The sequence below is a fragment of the Pelodiscus sinensis genome, chromosome 16 (assembly GCF_052426305.1).
Source record: "Pelodiscus sinensis isolate ZL-2025 chromosome 16, ASM5242630v1, whole genome shotgun sequence".
Taxonomy (NCBI): domain Eukaryota; kingdom Metazoa; phylum Chordata; order Testudines; family Trionychidae; genus Pelodiscus; species Pelodiscus sinensis.
The window spans coordinates 41,037,311-41,057,082 of record NC_143067.1 but is presented as its reverse complement, the minus strand read 5'-3'; the positions used below and the strand labels follow the sequence as shown (position 1 = coordinate 41,057,082).

General features: G+C 49.9%; 1 protein-coding gene across 8 annotated transcripts in view; it reads right to left on the bottom strand.

The window, feature by feature from the left end:
* LOC102444260 (protocadherin alpha-C2) overlaps positions 1-19,772 on the bottom strand; it is a 178,581-nt gene that overhangs the window by 107,900 nt on the left and 50,909 nt on the right. Inside the window, exon 1 of one of the 8 annotated variants that reach the window (XM_075900040.2) lies at positions 13,711-16,606. The exons of 5 other annotated variants lie outside the window; for them this stretch is intronic. In XM_075900040.2, the coding sequence (XP_075756155.2) occupies positions 13,711-16,161 (2,451 nt within the window). In that variant the 5' untranslated portion in view covers positions 16,162-16,606. Of the gene's footprint in view, positions 1-798; positions 5,051-8,090; positions 13,620-13,710; positions 16,607-19,772 lie in introns of those variants that run through there. 2 more of the 8 variants (XM_006135097.5, XM_006135096.5) reach the window with 2 other exon arrangements.

Sequence of the window (19,772 nt, the reverse complement as noted above, 5' to 3'; positions counted from 1 at the left end):
TACTGTATTATGGAGATGGTCTTAAGTAACAGACTAATTGTGCTGAGATCAGAGCTAAGGTTCTGTGTTTAAGTGGGACTGAGAAATTAGATGTGTGCATTATGAGTACTTCTGAAAGTGAGTTCGCCGTGGAGCTTATGCATAGGTTTCAGAATGAAGAAATTTATGAAATGCAGATACTGTCGATATATCCATAGTCTAAAAACTAGTGAATCCCTTGATTTTTTTCCAGTTAATGGTTTGACAGCAATCACCTGAACAACCTTAACTCAACAAGGTAACAAATAAGAAGTCTGGGCTCAAACTACTCTCAGCTTCAATGACAACCCATCGTCAAGTATTGATACTTCCAATTGTAATGACAAATTTCAATAATTTAACCACTCCCTAAAAGTATCCACATTCTACCAATTACAGGTGCAGACTCTGAATTAGTCACATTTGTTAAATCACAGAATCACATCAAAGAGGGAACCCTCATTTTTTTCCATCACAAAATATGTATCAATTCATGACCATAGAATCAATAATAGATTTCAATATTACATATTAAAGAGCTACATTTAAGAGTCATGCCCCCGAAGAACCTATTCATAACGTTTACTGGGATAATTCCCTACGTCAGTCATGCTTCGTGTGACTCCCTCCCTTCATCTCATACCAAAAAGACAATTTAGACCATTGCCTTTTTGAATCCCACCCAACACGAGGGACTGAAGCAACACGAGAAAATATTCAAATGGTAAATGAATTAATAAACCTCCCTCGTACTTCTCAAGACTGATTCCAACGACTCACCATTCCAGATGCATTTGCTGTCAGCACTTTCCCGTTCCCTGACTCGCCATTCTCCGAAGACTGAGGGCAGACCGGGCTGAAAACCATCAGGTCGCTCCGGACGGTGCCTTCCCCGACACACACCAGCCGGCTCTGGCGCTGCGAATAGGACCAACTCCCCGCTTCGCTCGCGCTCACCCCCGGGCCTTTCCCGGGCCCGCACGTCACTTCCGGGGCCCCCGGGCAGCGCAGCCCGACGTACAGGACAATCACCAGCACGAATAGCCCGGACACCGAGCAAATGGCGATCATCAGAGACACGTTCATGGCGCCCGCCGGCCCTGCGCTCCCCGCACGCGGCGGCCCCGACTCCCAGGCCACCGCCTGGGCACGCTCCACCAGCGACAGGCTCACGGTGGCGGTCGCGGACAGCGCCGGCTCCCCGTGGTCCCGCACCACGATCACCAGGCTCCGGCTGGGGCCGTCCGCCTCCTCCAAGGCCCGCGCCGTGCTGATCTCCCCGCTGTACACACCCACGCGGAAAGGCCCCGCCGCCCGCGGCTCCTGCAGCTCGTAGCGCAGCCAGGCGTTGTAGCCGGAATCCGCGTCCACCGCTCGCACCTTGCCCACCACGTGCCCGGCGCCGGCCGACAGCGGCACCAGCTCGGGCCCCAACGCGCCGCGCCCGGACCCAGGCGGGGACACCACGGGCGCGTTGTCATTGGCATCCAGCACGAAGAGCTGCACGCTCACGTTCCCGCACAAGGCCGGCAGCCCCGCGTCCCTCGCGCTCACCTCGAACTGCAGCACCTGCAGCTCCTCGTAGTCCAGGGGCTGCAGGGCGGACACCTGCCCGCTCTCCGAGTGCACCGAGATGTAGCTGGACAGGGGCCGCTCGCCCACGCGCCTCTCCACCGCCCAGTAGCTCACCCGCCCGTTCGCCCCCAAGTCCGGGTCCCAGGCCGACACGCTCAGCACAGGGGCCCCGGCCGGGTTGTTCTCCCGCACGAACACCGTGTACACGGCCTGCGGGAACGCGGGCGCGTTGTCGTTCACGTCCGACAGCGGCACCACCAGCCGCCTGCTGGCCCACAGAGGCGGGGCCCCTTGGTCCCTGGCCCGCACCACGACCTCGTATTCAGCCACGCGCTCCCGATCCAGCGCCTCCGCCACCACCAGCGAGTGGTAATTCTTAAAGGTGGACACGAGGCGGAAGGGCAGGCCCGGCCCGATGGAGCAGCTGACTTTGCCGTTGTCTCCCGAGTCCCGGTCCGAGACGCTCAGGAGAGCCACCACTGTCCCCGGGGGGGCGTCCTCCGGCACCGGCAGCGACAGGGAAGTCACCGCCAGCTCGGGGGCGTGGTCGTTCACGTCCAGCACTTCCACCAGCACTTTGCAGTGTCCCGCCAGTGGGGGATTCCCTTTATCCGTAGCCTGAACCCAAATTTCATATAAATTTATGTCTTCGAAGTCCAATTCTCTGTTCACACTGATTTCCCCTGTTTCTGGAGAGAGGCGAAACGCGGCTCTTTCTCTGGGAGTTCCAAGGCTGCGTATCGAATATATGATTTCTTTATTACTTCCTTCATCGATGTCTGTGGCATTGAGTTTAATTACCAACGTCCCATTAGCTGCATTTTCTAGCAGTTGGATTTTATAGACGGGCTGGTTAAACACCGGCGCGTTGTCATTCACGTCCCGCACCGAGATCACCAGCTGCGCTGTGCCCATCAGCTCCGGCTTGCCGCCGTCGGTGGCCGTGAGCAGTAAACGGTGCTCGGGGGTTTCCTCCCTGTCCAGGGGTTTCTTTAACACCAGCACTAAAGATTCAGTGTGCCCGTCATTCCTCTGCAAGTCTAGGCTGAAATGTTCATTGGGGCTCAGTGTGTAGCTGAGCAGCGAGTTTGTGCCAATATCTGCGTCAGACGCGCCCTCTAGCGGGAACCGCGAGTCGGGAGGTCTCGATTCAGCAATGATCAAAAATTGCTCATCTACACGGAACGCCGGGGCGTTGTCATTGATGTCCCGTATCTCCACCTCCACGGGGAACAGCCGCAGCGGTTTGTCCACTAGCACCTCCAGGTCCAGGGCGCACCGGGGGCTCGGCCCGCACAGCTCTTCCCGGTCCAGCCGCGACTTCACCAGCAACGCGCCTCTCTGCGCATTTACCTCGAAACAGTCTCTGCCGCCCTTGGCCACCGCCCGCAACCGCCGAGACACCAGCTCCGCCACCTCCAGACCCACGTCCTGGGCCAGGCGACCCACGAGCGTGCCGGGCTCGGCTTCCTCCGGCACGGAATAATGGAGCTGGCCGCCGCCCGCCGCCCAGGCCGCCTGGAGCAGAACCCAGCGCAGCAGCTGCCCCGCGCCCAGCGCCTCTCGCCGCGGACCGGCCATGGCGGTCTGGTCAGAAATCAGCGTTGTCACGGAGCGAACGAGGAGTCCACTGTGAGGGTCTCAGAACAGTTTCAGTGAAGCCAGTCCCGTTATATCCGGGAGCTCGGCAGACGCGCTAAGAGGCGGGATTCTCAGGGCTTCTGAGGGAGGAGCTGTGTTCGTCCTGTTTAAATGTCTTCTGAGCCGACAGCGACACCGTGTGCCTCAGACCTTTGCGAAGCGAATATTTTCCAAGCCGTGTCCTCTGGCATCCGGGGGTTGGTTTATCTCCGCATCCTCCGCCTCGCGCTTGGCCCGCCGAGCTATCAGAGAAGTGTCCGGCCGATCCTGGTACGTCCTTCCGTGGTCATGAACGGAGGTCCTACGTGGCGACACACAGAAATGGTCTAAACTTGCCCCTGTAGCTGAATCACCGGTTTCTCACCTGCCAGAGGAGTTAAATATTTTATCATCACTGATTATTTCACCGCTGGATCCTGCGTTACTTCCTGATGTTCTCCCCTGGACACAGGCGCCTGCTCCTGAATATCTCTGCCTCTGTTACGCAGACACACAGCTCTGGGTATCTCCGACTCCGACACACGCCCACAGCGGTGAAAGCACGTAGCGGTTTGAGAGGGAAGATTTCAAACATCAGGAAATACCAAACTCTTCTCCTGCGTGAGCACTCTGGTATGGCGTTTCATTATTACTTTATGACATCGGTGGCTGGTTTGGGCGGGTTTCTTCTAACTACCTCGCTCAGGTTGAAATTCTAAGCACTGTTTTATTTGGGGAGCTTAAATTACTTACATTGTGCCTTGCCCTTGCGTTTACATCGGTGCAGGGGATCCATGGAGTTCAGTGAGTAATGGGGGCTGTTGAACACTTTTTATTCTTATGTTACGGGTTGCCCTTTGCCTTATCGGCAGATTAGTATTCTCCACAAAGCGCGAAGCCGATTTCTTCGTGATTTCTCTTCCTCATCCACTTCGCAACCTTTTCAATTAGAGAAGAAACCAATCTAATTATGTAACTAAATACTGTGTTTGAATGCACGTGCATGAAGACAGTTATTGGTATATAGGAAACGTGAAACTTAACATTTCCTGACTTCTGAAGCTTCCTTTTGCAATTTACTCTTCTTCAACGTTGTTTTAATAGAATTTCCTACATTTTTCAAATATACACGTGATAAAACAAATAATGCCCATTGTCTTGTAGGCAGAAATGAAATGCCTTGGCCTGTACAGTATATGCGTTCTGTAAATCCAGGATTTTTCTGGACCCTGCCTCACACAATACCCAGGTTAATTGAACATATATAACCAGGTATGGCCACACGGTCATCATGTACCTTGCTTCAAAGTTCACATGGGAATAGGCAGTGCTCCTTCACAGCCCGATCTTTATCGGCACACATTTTTCGTAGGTCACATTACATAAACCTTTGCATAATGAATGTGAAGTTGTGTGTATCTTTTTTACACACTCATATAGTCAGTAGAACATGAGTGATACCAGATACTAAAACAGAATGCATCCGGTACATGTACACAAATGCAGAATCCCTGCAGAACATCAGGCGATCACTCAAAAGAAAGCCACCGCTGTATTCCCCAAGGTGTTACCTCTCAAAACCGCTTCAACAGATCACTGAAAAGAAAATCTGACCACCCTCCTCAAGTTTAAAGTTTTTACAGGCCTCTTATTTAGGCACTGGAGTTGTTTTCAGTTGTTTGCCAGGGTGGGTAAGGAATGGTGTCCCCGGCCTCTGTTTGTCAGAGGGTGGAGATGGGTGGCAAGAGAGTGATGGCTTGATCATTACCTATTTGGTTCACTCCCTCTGGGCCATCTGTCATTGGCCACTGTTGGCAGACAGGATACTGGGCTGGATGGACCTTTGGTCTGACCCAGTATGGCCGTTCTTATAGTCTTAAATGTAATATTTTAGAAGGAAAATAATACATTTTACTTTTTGCTACTTATATACAATTAATTTGTACTCTCTTAAACACTGCTTTCTTTGGAGACAAAACCTGCAATTCAGTTAACAGGATTAAGTAGAATTATAGGCAACTGGAAAAGATCCTTAAGAACACAAATATTATGGCAATTTTCCTATAGATGTTTCTAAATTATTTTCAGTATTTATAATAATTTTTGGGAAGTATCTAATAAAATGGTAAAACATACCCCTGGGGGGAAAGTATTCTTTAGACTATGCTATGATACTAGAACCAGAGGCAAGACAATATATAAAGCTACTAGATTTACCTGGTGTTGATCAGGTCCTTAACTCAAATACATTTTGTTTCCCTTCTTTTAAATCACTGTTCTGGGGCAGAGCTGGGGATCAGCGGTTCAGAATGCAGGTTGTGCCTGTGAGAGAGAACAACCCCAGCCCTCACACAGCAGCTTGGGTCAGGTGAGAAGTGCCTGTCCATGGCTTACAGCAGGCACAGCCAGGGGAAGAGTGCATGTCTCCCTGGCAAGGAAACAGACAGATACACACAAACTGTCTGAAATACAGTAGCTAGCTGTCCTTTTCTACACCCCTGCCCGCTGCTGGCCAATGGGGTTGTAGATGTCCTGGTGCCCATCTCTGTGTGACGACGCGTTGGGATTTTCCCATCTCCTGCACCCCGAAATGGCATGAACAGACTTCACCAGCCAGAAGAATGGAGGTTGTTTATTGTTCCTCCAGCACAGCGCAGCCCAGATGTAATCTGGTTACAGGAACTGGGGCTAAGAGGCCTCAGTGCCCCCCTTGATATAGGGGAGTCCCAGCCCCCCTCCCCAGCTCCTTCTTCCCTGCCTTCCAGCCAGGAACTAACTCCCCCTCTTCCAGCCCTGCCCACAGCCAGGGCAGCATTCCACCTCCCTTTGTTTCTCCCCATGGGGGGCCGCAGGTCAGACAGGTTTTTGAGTCACCTTTGCATAATGAGGTTTTCCCTGCTGGGTCTTGCTCCAGACAGCAGAGGTCACCACAGCCCAGCAAGTACCCCCACTACGTCACACTCTGGTCCCCCGATTCCCTTGTGGTCATTCTACAGTAGATGTGTTCCTCCAACTAGACTCCTCCCTTTCCATTTTATGAGAACCAATATAATTCCAGGCACATCCCCTTGTACTGGCACAACCAGGAAGTTGAATACCAAATTTGGTGGTCCTCACTCTTACCATTTAGGAGGAGTTTTTGAACAAAAGGACTTAGATGAACAGATGAATTCATGGACTGACAGACACACAAATGCATAGACAGATACACTTAGGTATTCCTCACTAATATGTTTCCACTAGTATCCTGACAGCAATGAATAATATATTAAACACACAAAATTTTAAAAATCTGGTTATGTAATTACATTAATTTGGATCCTTGACTAAATTCCCTTTAGTTTTGTAGGAGATTTCATATACCAAAAGGCTTTAGGTTGTTAGTCAAAAAGAAAAGAAAAGAAAAGAAAAGAAAAGAAAAGAAAAGAAAAGAAAAGAAAAGAAAAGAAAAGAAAAGAAAAGAAAAGAAAAGAAAAGAAAAGAAAAGAAAAGAAAAGAACTCAACAGTTTTTTTAAAACACTTCGGAATCGCATTGAAAATACAACAAACAAGAAGAGGTAATGAGCAGAAGAAAAATTGTAACAGACAAGTGGAATCACCGGAAAGATGCTGCTTTAGGTAAGACACAACACTGGCAATCAGGAAGATAAATTCACTTCCTTCTCTGGTTTTCAATTCCCCCCACAAAAAGAAGGGCACAATTACAGATAATTGGCATAGTGAGGAGTCATTCAGAGCTAGCACCTAGATTGTTCACAAGTCATGTCCCCCTTCAAAACAATTCTGAAGGCTCAGGACTCATTCACAAGGTCTGTGTCTAGACTGACCAGTTTTTCCAGAAAATCAGCCGCTTTTCCGGAAAAGCTTGCCAGCTGTCTACACTGGCCGCTTGAATTTCCACAAAAGCACTGACTTCCTACTGTAAGAAATCAGAGCTTCTTGCGGAAAAGCTTTGACGCTCCCGTTTGGGCAAAAGTCCTTTTTGCGAAAAACTGTTGCGCAAAAGGGCCATTGTAGACAGCTCAGATTTGTTTTCCACAAAAAAGCCCCGATTGCCAAAAAGGTGATCGGGGCTTTTTTGCGGAAAAGCGCGTCTAAACTGACATGGATGCTTTTCCACAAAAAGTGCTTTTGCGGAAAAGCATCCGTGCCAATCTAGACTCTCTGTTCCGAAAATGCTTTTAACGAAAAACTTTTCCATTAAAAGCATTTCCGGAAAATCATGCCAATGTAGATGCAGCCAAGGGGTTTTCGGTGGGAATCAACTATTGTATTGGCCGTATGCAGCCCCTCTCTCTCACCCTAATGTTTTAAAATGTTCCGACTTCTCCAGAAGGATCCAGAAGCCATGAAACCACTGCAGTGGCTGCCCTTCATGGTGCCACCATCATCCATAGAAACTGTCAGACAACAGTCATCTACCAAACCATCTCTAACAAGAAAGACTACAGGAAGTAATTCTTGGCGGAACGCTCCCCAGGTAAAGAACACGGCTACTACCATCAGTTCATGGCTATGTCTTTCTTTTGTTTCCAATGGAATTAGAAGCTAGCTCTACTCTTAAAAAGCGCAGAGATCCAGATACCACTGTAAAAGTGCAGGTACATTATTCCATCCCTTGGCCTGAATCCATTCTAAACGATACATTTCGAATTACATTGCAAAGCTACTAAAAATCACTTGCGTTTCAGCATGGCGACTTGAAATATTCTCTTTTGCAAAGCTGAATCGCTTAAAGATTAATTATTCGGCGGTAACAAAACTATTTTACACAAACATAACTCCTTAGGAATTGCTACAAACTACTTAAAACATGGATCCTCCTCAGTGAGACCTGGGCACAATACATTGTGAAGGGAAATAACATTTAACGAACCGTGCCGCGTTGACTGGGCGCCATCTCCTGTTGCATCTTCTCTTTCTCCGCGCCGCTCGGGCAGACGGGGCTGAAAACCATCAGGTCGCTCCGGACGGTGCCTTCCCCGACACACACCAGCCGGCTCTGGCGCTGCGAATAGGACCAACTCCCCGCTTCGCTCGCGCTCGCCCCCGGGCCTTTCCCGGGCCCGCACGTCACTTCCGGGGCCCCCGGGCAGCGCAGCCCGACGTACAGGACAATCACCAGCACGAACAGCCCGGACACCGAGCAAATGGCGATCATCAGAGACACGTTCATGGCGCCCGCCGGCCCTGCGCTCCCCGCACGCGGCGGCCCCGACTCCCAGGCCACCGCCTGGGCACGCTCCGACAGCGACAGGCTCACGGTGGCGGTCGCGGACAGCGCCGGCTCCCCGTGGTCCCGCACCACGATCACCAGGCTCCGGCTGGGGCCGTCCGCCTCCTCCAAGGCCCGCGCCGTGCTGATCTCCCCGCTGTACACACCCACGCGGAAAGGCCCCGCCGCCCGCGGCTCCTGCAGCTCGTAGCGCAGCCAGGCGTTGTAGCCGGAATCCGCGTCCACCGCTCGCACCTTGCCCACCACGTGCCCGGCGCCGGCCGACAGCGGCACCAGCTCGGGCCCCAACGCGCCGCGCCCGGACCCAGGCGGGGACACCACGGGCGCGTTGTCATTGGCATCCAGCACGAAGAGCTGCACGCTCACGTTCCCGCACAAGGCCGGCAGCCCCGCGTCCCTCGCGCTCACCTCGAACTGCAGCACCTGCAGCTCCTCGTAGTCCAGGGGCTGCAGGGCGGACACCTGCCCGCTCTCCGAGTGCACCGAGATGTAGCTGGACAGGGGCCGCTCGCCCACGCGCCTCTCCACCGCCCAGTAGCTCACCCGCCCGTTCGCCCCCAAGTCCGGGTCCCAGGCCGACACGCTCAGCACAGGGGCCCCGGCCGGGTTGTTCTCCCGCACGAACACCGTGTACACGGCCTGCGGGAACGCGGGCGCGTTGTCGTTCACGTCCGACAGCGGCACCACCAGCCGCCTGCTGGCCCACAGAGGCGGGGCCCCTTGGTCCCTGGCCCGCACCACGACCTCGTATTCAGCCACGCGCTCCCGATCCAGCGCCTCCGCCACCACCAGCGAGTGGTAATTCTTAAAGGTGGACACGAGGCGGAAGGGCAGGCCCGGCCCGATGGAGCAGCTGACTTTGCCGTTGTCTCCCGAGTCCCGGTCCGAGACGCTCAGGAGAGCCACCACTGTCCCCGGGGGGGCGTCCTCCGGCACCGGCAGCGACAGGGAAGTCACCGCCAGCTCGGGGGCGTGGTCGTTCACGTCCAGCACTTCCAGCACCAGGGTGCAATGACCAGTCAAGGGGAAAGCACTTTTATCTGTCGCATCGATTTGAATTTCATAGAAACTGACGGTTTCAAAGTCCAATTCTCCTGTGAGTCTGACTTCACCCGTGTCTGGATCTACGCTAAACATGTTCCTAAGATTAGGACTCAACGGGTTCCTAAATGAATACGAAATGTCTTGATTGATTCCCTCATCTAAATCCGTGGCGTTCAGTTTGATCACTAATGTCCCATTGGCCGCGTTTTCTAACAAACGCACTTCATAGACGGGCTGGTTAAACACCGGCGCGTTGTCATTGGCGTCCAGCACCGAGATCACCAGCTGCGCTGTGCCCGTCAGCTCCGGTTTGCCCCCGTCGGTGGCCGTGAGCAGTAAACGGTGCTCGGGGGTTTCCTCCCTGTCCAGCGGTTTCTTTAATACAAGGACTAAAGATTTTCTTTGCTCATTATTCTTCTGCAAGTCTAGGCTGAAATGTTCATTGGGGCTCAGTGTGTAGGTGAGCAGCGAGTTTGTGCCAATATCTGCGTCAGACGCGCCCTCTAGCGGGAACCGCGAGCCCGGCAGTCTGGATTCTAAAATGAATAGATTTTTTTCAGCTAAAGGAAAAGAAGGCGCATTGTCATTGATGTCCCGTATCTCCACCTCCACGGGGAACAGCCGCAGCGGTTTGTCCACTAGCACCTCCAGGTCCAGGGCGCACCGGGGGCTCGGCCCGCACAGCTCTTCCCGGTCCAGCCGCGACTTCACCAGCAACGCGCCGCTCTGCGCATTTACCTCGAAACAGTCTCTGCCGCCCTTCGCCACCGCCCGCAACCGCCGAGACACCAGCTCCGCCACCTCCAGACCCACGTCCTGGGCCAGGCGGCCCACGAGCGTGCCGGGCTCGGCTTCCTCCGGCACGGAATAATGGAGCTGGCCGCCGCCCGCCGCCCAGGCCGCCTGGAGCAGAACCCAGCGCAGCAGCTGCCCGGCGCCCAGCGCCTCTCGCCGCACAAAGGCCATGGCGGACGCGGGCACCTTGCGGTAAGCGATCTCTTTCCGTATATGTAGAAACAGATGGGGGAGCCTGTAACATCCGCGGACAGGATTCCAGCCAGATCCCAGACTGTGACTGGCTGTAATTTTCCGTCGCTGCAGGGAGGAGTTCGATTCTAATTCCAGTTACAACGTTTCTTTGGTGAACAGCGACACCATGTGTCTGAATGTGGTTGTAGCTTTCCTACCGTCAGGAATAGTTTTCTTATTAATGTCCGGTATATGCAGATATTGCCGATTTCCTTTAAAATTTAATATTTTCTCCGTGAAACTGGGGATTTTTTTATTCTCTTGAAATAGTCATGTTAGTAGCTAATTATTGTGTGTTTCTGGCCCAGGTAGACTAGTCTTCATAATTTCAATACATGAAATAAATCCTAGTGGAACGATAAGGATACTCAGCTAGAGCATGACTGCATGTACGCTGGCGATCTATTGTTGCGGTGTCTCATTCGATATGTGCAAAACTTTCATAGCGCTCACAGAATTTTTCTGTTTTACTCGTTATTCTGTTACATGAGAAATTGTCCAGTTACCGGTAAGGGTTTTTTTTTTAATTAATTGAACTTCTGTGCAGTGCAAACTGTGCAGTTGTGGAAGGTGTCTATGCAATGGTTTTCCCTCTGTCTCTATCTCATGTGTTGGTTTTGGGGTTTGATCAGGTAGCTGTGCTCCAAGGGAGTGATCCGATTGACCTGACGAATGTATTAATTTGTGTAAAATTAGGCAAATATTTAAGTACCTTGCTGAATTGGAGTTAGGCTGCAGAAATTAGATCTGCGTGTCTGAGTAAAATTAACATGTGAGCGGTGAATAAGTGTTGAATTTCTCTCTTAATAGTCAAGTAAAATTTTCATTACCTTCCCTAAGACTGGGAGAAAGAAGGTAAACGAGGCTTCACCGGCAATGGAGTCATTTGATCCTAATACTTAGCAACCAGTCTCCAGACCGTCATGTTCATTATTTGTTTCACAACTAAGTAAAGTGTGAATTGGATTTTAACTCTGGGGGATCATCTATGAGAGGCTGAAATTAAAGAGTCTGGCGGAGTTTGAAGATATTTTCTCTCTCCGCTCACTGCCTGCCTTAGTAGAAAGGTACATAATTCATTTTCAATAGAAACCAACACTGAAATGCGCCATGTCTGTGTTTTTCTGCCTTCTTGGGGAAGACATATAGCGTACAAAGAATACACCTTTTAAAACAAACCTTGTAAAGCAACTTCTGGGGGTAGCCAAGTTAGTCTGTACAGGAAAAAACAACAGATGGTCTGGTAGCACTTTATAGACTAACAAAACGTGTCAATGGGATCATGTGTTTCGTGGGAACAGCCCAATTCTTCAGATGACTGGAGTTTTCCGTTTAGGATGTATAAAGCAACTCATCCCGAGAGCATGCCGCGTGGAATTCCCTTATATCAGCCCTCGTTTTCCCATGTTAATTTATATTTCCTGCTCAGTATGATCAGAAAGGTCGATAGACTCTTCCTCATCCATGATCACACATTAGAAGTAATGAGGAAGCCACATGAACGCTTCAATTCATTAAAAAGCTTATCCCTTCTTCTGCGTTTATTTTAATCTCACCGCTAAAACCCGGTTGGTGAGACAAGATGAGAGAGTTGGTAATATCACCTGTTGGCCCGATGTATGTCGGTGAGGGAGCCAGCTCTCCGAAAAACTCAGGAAGAGCTCTGTGTAGACTTGTCTCTCTCACACCAACATAAATTGGTCCTCTCCAATATCCTAGACCCAGCAGCGCTACAATAACTCTTCATTCGCCAAATGATGGTTCATCCAGAGACGTAACCGAATAAATCCAAAGTGTCACCAACAGCCCCATTCAAAATCCAGCCATACACGTGTTGGGTCTTCGCTAAACTTCAATAACTCGGGGAATATGAAATCACAAACACCATGTTTTCTTACGTAAGGGCACCAGCCGCCCATGTATTCAATTGCAGTCAGTGTCCCTTGTTATATTCACTGTACACTCCAGGAAACGACTTCCCATTTTCTAAATAGCTTAAATACACATGCCAAGAGCGGAAAAGAAACGCAGCACGCCCAGGTGGGTATGCCACGGGATTCCCCGCATGCAGTCTGTCCCAGTTCATCTGAGTGCCGTCAAGACGGCTGCAGGGCCAGCTCTCCCTGGGCATCCGTACATGAAACTTCTGCTCTTTTCCCTCTAGTCTTTTATCCTCTCTAAGGAGAAAACCGCAGCCATGAACGAACAGGGACCAAATGTAACTGATGTAGAGATAAGTCTGCCAAGAGCCAGGAAGAACAGCTCTGAGAGACGTGACCTGCCTCCTGAATCTCAGAGGGAGTTCACTCAGACGCCAAGTGAGGATACTTTAAATGTCACCTGACCCATAACTAAGGGCACGAGAAAGAGTAGCGCCGTATTTCTGACAAGGGACACTTTAAGGCTACAGGGATCTTGCTGGAGAATTCCACCCAATTGTGATTAGACTATTAATTGGTCCAATGAGAGACGGCCATCACACATGACCAAACACTGCACGTGATTTATCCTTCTGCTTACAGCATATATTTTAATTACAGTTATTCCAATCTTGAAAGAGTCAACATAAATAATTCTACATTACAATATCCCTGTAAAAGTGCCCGCTGCACGCTTCAACCAGAAGTTTCTCTCCCTCTGTTTCACATTTTCCCACGTTCATTGTCGGGAATTTCATGCCTAGGATGCTAAACCTAACGCACCAAATTACACCTTTCCAAGCAGACACAGCTCGACAGAAGCAAAGCATTTACTTACATCTCCTAGTACACAGCACACAAAAAATAAGATCGGCTGCATGTCCTCTGAAAACTGAAGTAGAAGGAGAAGTCCGTATCTTTACTGTCACAACTCACAGAGCGAGCTCCATGCTGAATACTTCTTTCATTAGTATTTCAACTCACTATTAGAATTATACAAACACACATACTATGCGCATGCAAACAGTCGCTCGCGCACTTTACCAGGTGATCCACATTTTGAAACAGCAAATGGATGACAGACTAGAAGACAGGAAAACAGCCGGCCCGGTATGTTTTCCCTTACACACCTGTTCAGCGTGTACCTTACACAAACAACTTTAAGAAGGATTTATTCTACAAACCAAAGAAATTCCCCACGGATATCAAAGCGCACGACCTCCCGCACAGCGCTAGAAACAGTCCACAGACAGTCACATCGCACTCACCTGTAGTTTCTCGTGCTCGCCGTTCTCCGAAGACTGAGGGCAGACGGGGCTGAAAACCATCAGGTCGCTCCGGACGGTGCCTTCCCCGACACACACCAGCCGGCTCTGGCGTTGCGAATAGGACCAACTCCCCGCTTCGCTCGCGCTCGCCCCCGGGCCTTTCCCGGGCCCGCACGTCACTTCCGGGGCCCCCGGGCAGCACAGCCCGACGTACAGGACAATCACCAGCACGAACAGCCCGGACACCGAGCAAATGGCGATCATCAGAGACACGTTCATGGCGCCCGCCGGCCCTGCGCTCCCCGCACGCGGCGGCCCCAACTCCCAGGCCACCGCCTGGGCACGCTCCGACAGCGACAGGCTCACGGTGGCGGTCGCGGACAGCGCCGGCTCCCCGTGGTCCCGCACCACGATCACCAGGCTCCGGCTGGGGCCGTCCGCCTCCTCCAAGGCCCGCGCCGTGCTGATCTCCCCGCTGTACACACCCACGCGGAAAGGCCCCGCCGCCCGCGGCTCCTGCAGCTCGTAGCGCAGCCAGGCGTTGTAGCCGGAATCCGCGTCCACCGCTCGCACCTTGCCCACCACGTGCCCGGCGCCGGCCGACAGCGGCACCAGCTCGGGCCCCAACGCGCCGCGCCCGGACCCAGGCGGGGACACCACGGGCGCGTTGTCATTGGCATCCAGCACGAAGAGCTGCACGCTCACGTTCCCGCACAAGGCCGGCAGCCCCGCGTCCCTCGCGCTCACCTCGAACTGCAGCACCTGCAGCTCCTCGTAGTCCAGGGGCTGCAGGGCGGACACCTGCCCGCTCTCCGAGTGCACCGAGATGTAGCTGGACAGGGGCCGCTCGCCCACGCGCCTCTCCACCGCCCAGTAGCTCACCCGCCCGTTCGCCCCCAAGTCCGGGTCCCAGGCCGACACGCTCAGCACAGGGGCCCCGGCCGGGTTGTTCTCCCGCACGAACACCGTGTACACGGCCTGCGGGAACGCGGGCGCGTTGTCGTTCACGTCCGACAGCGGCACCACCAGCCGCCTGCTGGCCCACAGAGGCGGGGCCCCTTGGTCCCTGGCCCGCACCACGACCTCGTATTCAGCCACGCGCTCCCGATCCAGCGCCTCCGCCACCACCAGCGAGTGGTAATTCTTAAAGGTGGACACGAGGCGGAAGGGCAGGCCCGGCCCGATGGAGCAGCTGACTTTGCCGTTGTCTCCCGAGTCCCGGTCCGAGACGCTCAGGAGAGCCACCACTGTCCCCGGGGGGGCGTCCTCCGGCACCGGCAGCGACAGGGAAGTCACCGCCAGCTCGGGGGCGTGGTCGTTCACGTCCAGCACTTCCACCAGCACTTTGCAGTGTCCGGACAAGGGGAAGGTGCTTTTATCGGTTGCTTCAACTTTAATATCATATAACTTCCTTTCTTCGAAATCCAAATGTCCCTTAACTCTAATCTCTCCTGTATTTCCATCTATGCCAAATACGTTTCTAATACTCGGAGCCACGAGATTACTGAAGGAGTATGAAATGTCTTTGTTAATTCCCTCATCTAAGTCCGTGGCGTTGAGTTTAATGACTAAAGTCCCATTAGCCGCATTTTCTAACAATTGGATCCTATAGACGGGCTGGTTAAACACCGGCGCGTTGTCATTGGCGTCCAGCACCGAGATCACCAGCTGCGCTGTGCCCGTCAGCTCCGGTTTGCCCCCGTCGGTGGCTGTCAGTATTAATTTATGTGCATCGCTTTCCTCTCTGTCTAGCGCTTTCTTTAATGTCAGAACTAAGGTCTTACTGTGCTCGTCACTGGCTTTCTCCTCCACAATGAAATGTTCATTGGGGCTCAGTGTGTAGCTGAGCAGCGAGTTTGTGCCAATATCTGCGTCGGACGCGCCCTCTAGCGGGAAATGGGAACCAGGAAGTCTGGATTCCAAAATAAAAAGATTGTACGTGCCTGGGGTGAAAACCGGGGCGTTGTCATTGATGTCCCGTATCTCCACCTCCACGGGGAACAGCCGCAGCGGTTTGTCCACTAGCACCTCCAGGTCCAGGGCGCACCGGGGGCTCGGCCCGCACAGCTCTTCCCGGTCCAGCCGCGACTTCACCAGCAACGCGCCGCTCTGCGCATTTACCTCGAAACAGTCTCTGCCGCCCTTGGCCACCGCCCGCAACCGCCGAGACACCAGCTCCGCCACCTCCAGACCCACGTCCTGGGCCAGGCGGCCCACGAGCGTGCCGGGCTCGGCTTCCTCCGGCACGGAATAATGGAGCTGGCCGCCGCCCGCCGCCCAGGCCGCCTGGAGCAGAACCCAGCGCAGCAGCTGCCCCGCGCCCAGCGCCTCTCGCCGCGGGCGGGCCATGGCGGACGGACGCAGAATCTTGAAATATCCCGTTTCTGTCAATCCGGGCTCTGTCTCAATCGGTTGCGCAGTATTTCTGTGAGGCTTTGGCTCTGAGCACATTCCAGATAGCGCACATCATGGAGGAGCTGCGTGTTTCATTTGCTCTGATAATATTTTGTTAGGACACAGCGCCACCATGTGATAGAATTCAAGAAACTCCCAGGAATGATGTCGAAAAACAACTGATTTTAAAATTGTCTCTTTTTTCACCTGTAATTGGATGTAATATTTTTGAAAATAGTCCATCTAGATCCTATTCCGTAATAGGCAGTACCAGTTTTGCTAAAAGTCTGGATTTTCACACTAACTTAAGAAGATATTGGAAATCTAAAAAGTGTCGTGTTCTAATTTGGAGATTCAGTGTATTGTAAGTAAACAGCAGTTCCTTCTCACTAAAGTTTTTTATTACAATCAGAAATCTTTTATGTTATTTTTTTCTGGGACTACACTAGCATGTTAGCAATTTTTATGTAATTGTGGCTATTTATATTATGACTGAAATTTATTCCATTTTAAGTTATGTGTCTTAGGGTTCATCTAGATTGCAGCGCGTCTTTATGCCACTGCTATTTCCCGAAATAGCGGGCACACTATTCCAGCATCCCTGTAACCTTTATCCCAGGAGGGTTAACGGATTTGTCAGAATAGTGCCTTATTTTGAAATTTGGCGCTGTCTACACAGCACCAAATTTCAAAAGAAGTTCTTTTGACCTAGACTTGGAATAAGCTATGCAATTTGCATAATTTGAATAAGAAATCTTTAATTGCATACCTACATGTTTCCTTCTTTGTTTTTAGCCATTTTTACTTCAAACAACAAGCATTATTCAAATTAAAGACCTACTTTGGATACACTTGAATTCCTGAATCACTGACAGATCACATGGCTTCAGGATTATAAAGAATTCTTTGATTTAACAGTAGAGAAATTATTTAGTTGGAGTAAGTGTAGGATGGACATATTTGAAATGCTTATTTAAGTACTTACCTGAATTGAATAGGGTTTTGTTTTGTTTTCTGTGTCTGGGTGCTTAGGACACATTTCATTAATATACATTTTATACACATTTTAAATGACAGTGACATTAATACTGTGCCATGCTGTGGGCCCCACTCTATCAGTCCGATGCAGACAGTTATTTGGATGCATAAGGATGTGTGGGTCCTTACTTTTAATAAGTAGTTTTGTGATTGGAGGCACTAATGATCTCCAGGAATTTTTGCCTCACTTGTTTCTGACTGGCAACCCCAAATGACCTCAGAAACACACCCATGTTTTCCATTAAACAACAACTGTTGTTTCTCTCACTTTGTTGTCACATGGATCAGTCTGATATTGTCATCTTTCAGGCATCTTAGAACATGGTTGTTGTGGCTGCCTAGCACTTAAACCTGCTCTTCCTGTGAGCTGTTTTTACATATGACAACTGAAATGTGCATTTCTGAAGTAACCTGTTCTAAGGACCATTATTTTAGTCATACCAAACTTCCATGGGTTTTGATAGAACAGTCAGATCACTGGCAGAAATATGATAAAGTAAAGTGGGTTTGAATTATAATTTGATATAGTATTCTCTGCATTTGTTGTTGAGGTGCCTGGATGCACAGCTCTGTGCTGTACAAACGCAAATGAAAAAACCCTGACACAGTCCAGTTATTGCTGCCAAATGTCTGTTGTTCAAGATTTGCTGATGCTGTCAACAAAGAACCCTGCACAAATTTACTGTGCTACTTACTAGTGTTTTAGAAAGCGAACCAACTTGGAATAGCAGATTTCTTTTGATAAAAATATGGAACATTGCTTGTCACACAACATCACTTTTTTAGTCGATTCAGCTATGGGCTCTGTCCAAGGAGATAGAAATGGAGCTCATAGCATGTGGTCTCTTGCAGGATGGAGCATGTGTTCATTAACTGCAAGTTCAACAAGACCACACAAAAATACATGGCCAGGGACAGATTCACTTTTTGTAGGCCAGATCTCAAATATATTTGTGGGCCCCCATAGTATTCTGGTTTAAAAATTAGGCATATCTCAGCAGAAAAAAAACCTCTGTGGTTGGACTATTTCTCCCAGTCTCCTAATAACCCACACTTTTGATAGCAACTAAACCCACAAAGGCAGAATTCATTTTTATTCTTCAATAAACAAGAAACCATTCTCTACACTTTGGGGAAAATAACATCATGTCTGAAAAATTAATCTAGATATTTAAAAGATACAAGTTTTGACAACCAAATCCAATGCTTGAACAATATAAATAAGCATAAAGTAATTAGTAACACCAGGTTTTCAGTACAAAAATGTTGTATTTAATTTTCTCTCTTCAGAAATTATAACATTTTGATGACTATTACTATAATACACCTGCAATTGGGGGAATTCCAGTGTTATAATAGTGGGATATTATTTCCTTCTGGACTATTAGAAGTTGAAAGCCATGCTATGTGTGTCACTCAGGATCAATTTTCCCTTTGTTTTATGACTTTCCCAAAGATCTGAATAAGTCAGAGAAAAGTGGGCAGATCATGTACTCCTTATTCAGGCAAATTGTCCATTGACTTCACTTCCTTTGGCTTCTTTAGAATTTTTGCAGAGAAAGTGTGACGGCGCGTTGGGGGTTCCCCGTCTCCTGCACCCCGAAATGGCACAAACAGACTGCACCAGCCAGTGGAATTGAGGGTGGTTTATTGCTCCTCCAGCACAGCGCAGCACAGATGTAATCTGGTCACAGGAACTGGGCTAGGATGCCTCAGGCCCCCTTGGGATGGGGGAGACTGGGCCCCTAAACTCCAGCCCCTTCTCCTAGGCTCCCCTCCATGCCCTCCGACAGCCAGCAACCAACTCCCTCACTTCCAGCCCTGCCCCCCAGCCAAGGCAGCATTCCACCTTCCTTTGTTCCTCTCCATGGGGGGTGTCTGGCCACTGGTTTGCATAGTGACTCATCCTGTTTTGCTGGGTCGTGGTACCCACGGCAGCCAGTGGGGGTTCCCCCAGAACCAGCAGCATAGAAACCAGCCAGGTACCCCCACTACGTCACAGAAAGATATTCAGTATTTGTCTGAAAAATGGAAATTCTCATATTTTGTAAAATTTAAAATATATTCATATTTTTAAATGATGTAAATTTATATAAAATTAATATTTAATGTAATTTAAATTTCAAAATACAAAGTATTTGTAATTTTCAGATTAAAATAATAATAAACTTGTCAGATTAAAATAATAATAAACTTGTCAAATGTAAAGAAGATTTTTAACATATACAATTAATTCTATTTTAACTAAAATCTCCCAGATGCTTTCAGTCTTGCCTAGTATGAAGTACATACTGAAGCATTTCAAATAGGACCATAATAAAAAACTAAAAATCCACTATAGGCAGGTTAGGAACAATATATAGTGAATATACAGCAGGGAAAAAATAGCCTACCACCCAAAGCAAAAATATCCTAGTCAAAATCAGAGAGAGGAAGTCAGCTCTAGGGTTGTTCACAGAATCATTCACATATTTATCACTAGTTTTTCTCTATTGGTGCTCAAACCAGATGAAGTTATTGAACAGAACGTGTCCCAAAATTGATCCTTGTGGAACTCCACTTGTTATTCCCTTCCAGCATAACTGTGAACCATTCATAAGTACTCTCTGATAATGGTTATGCACCCACCT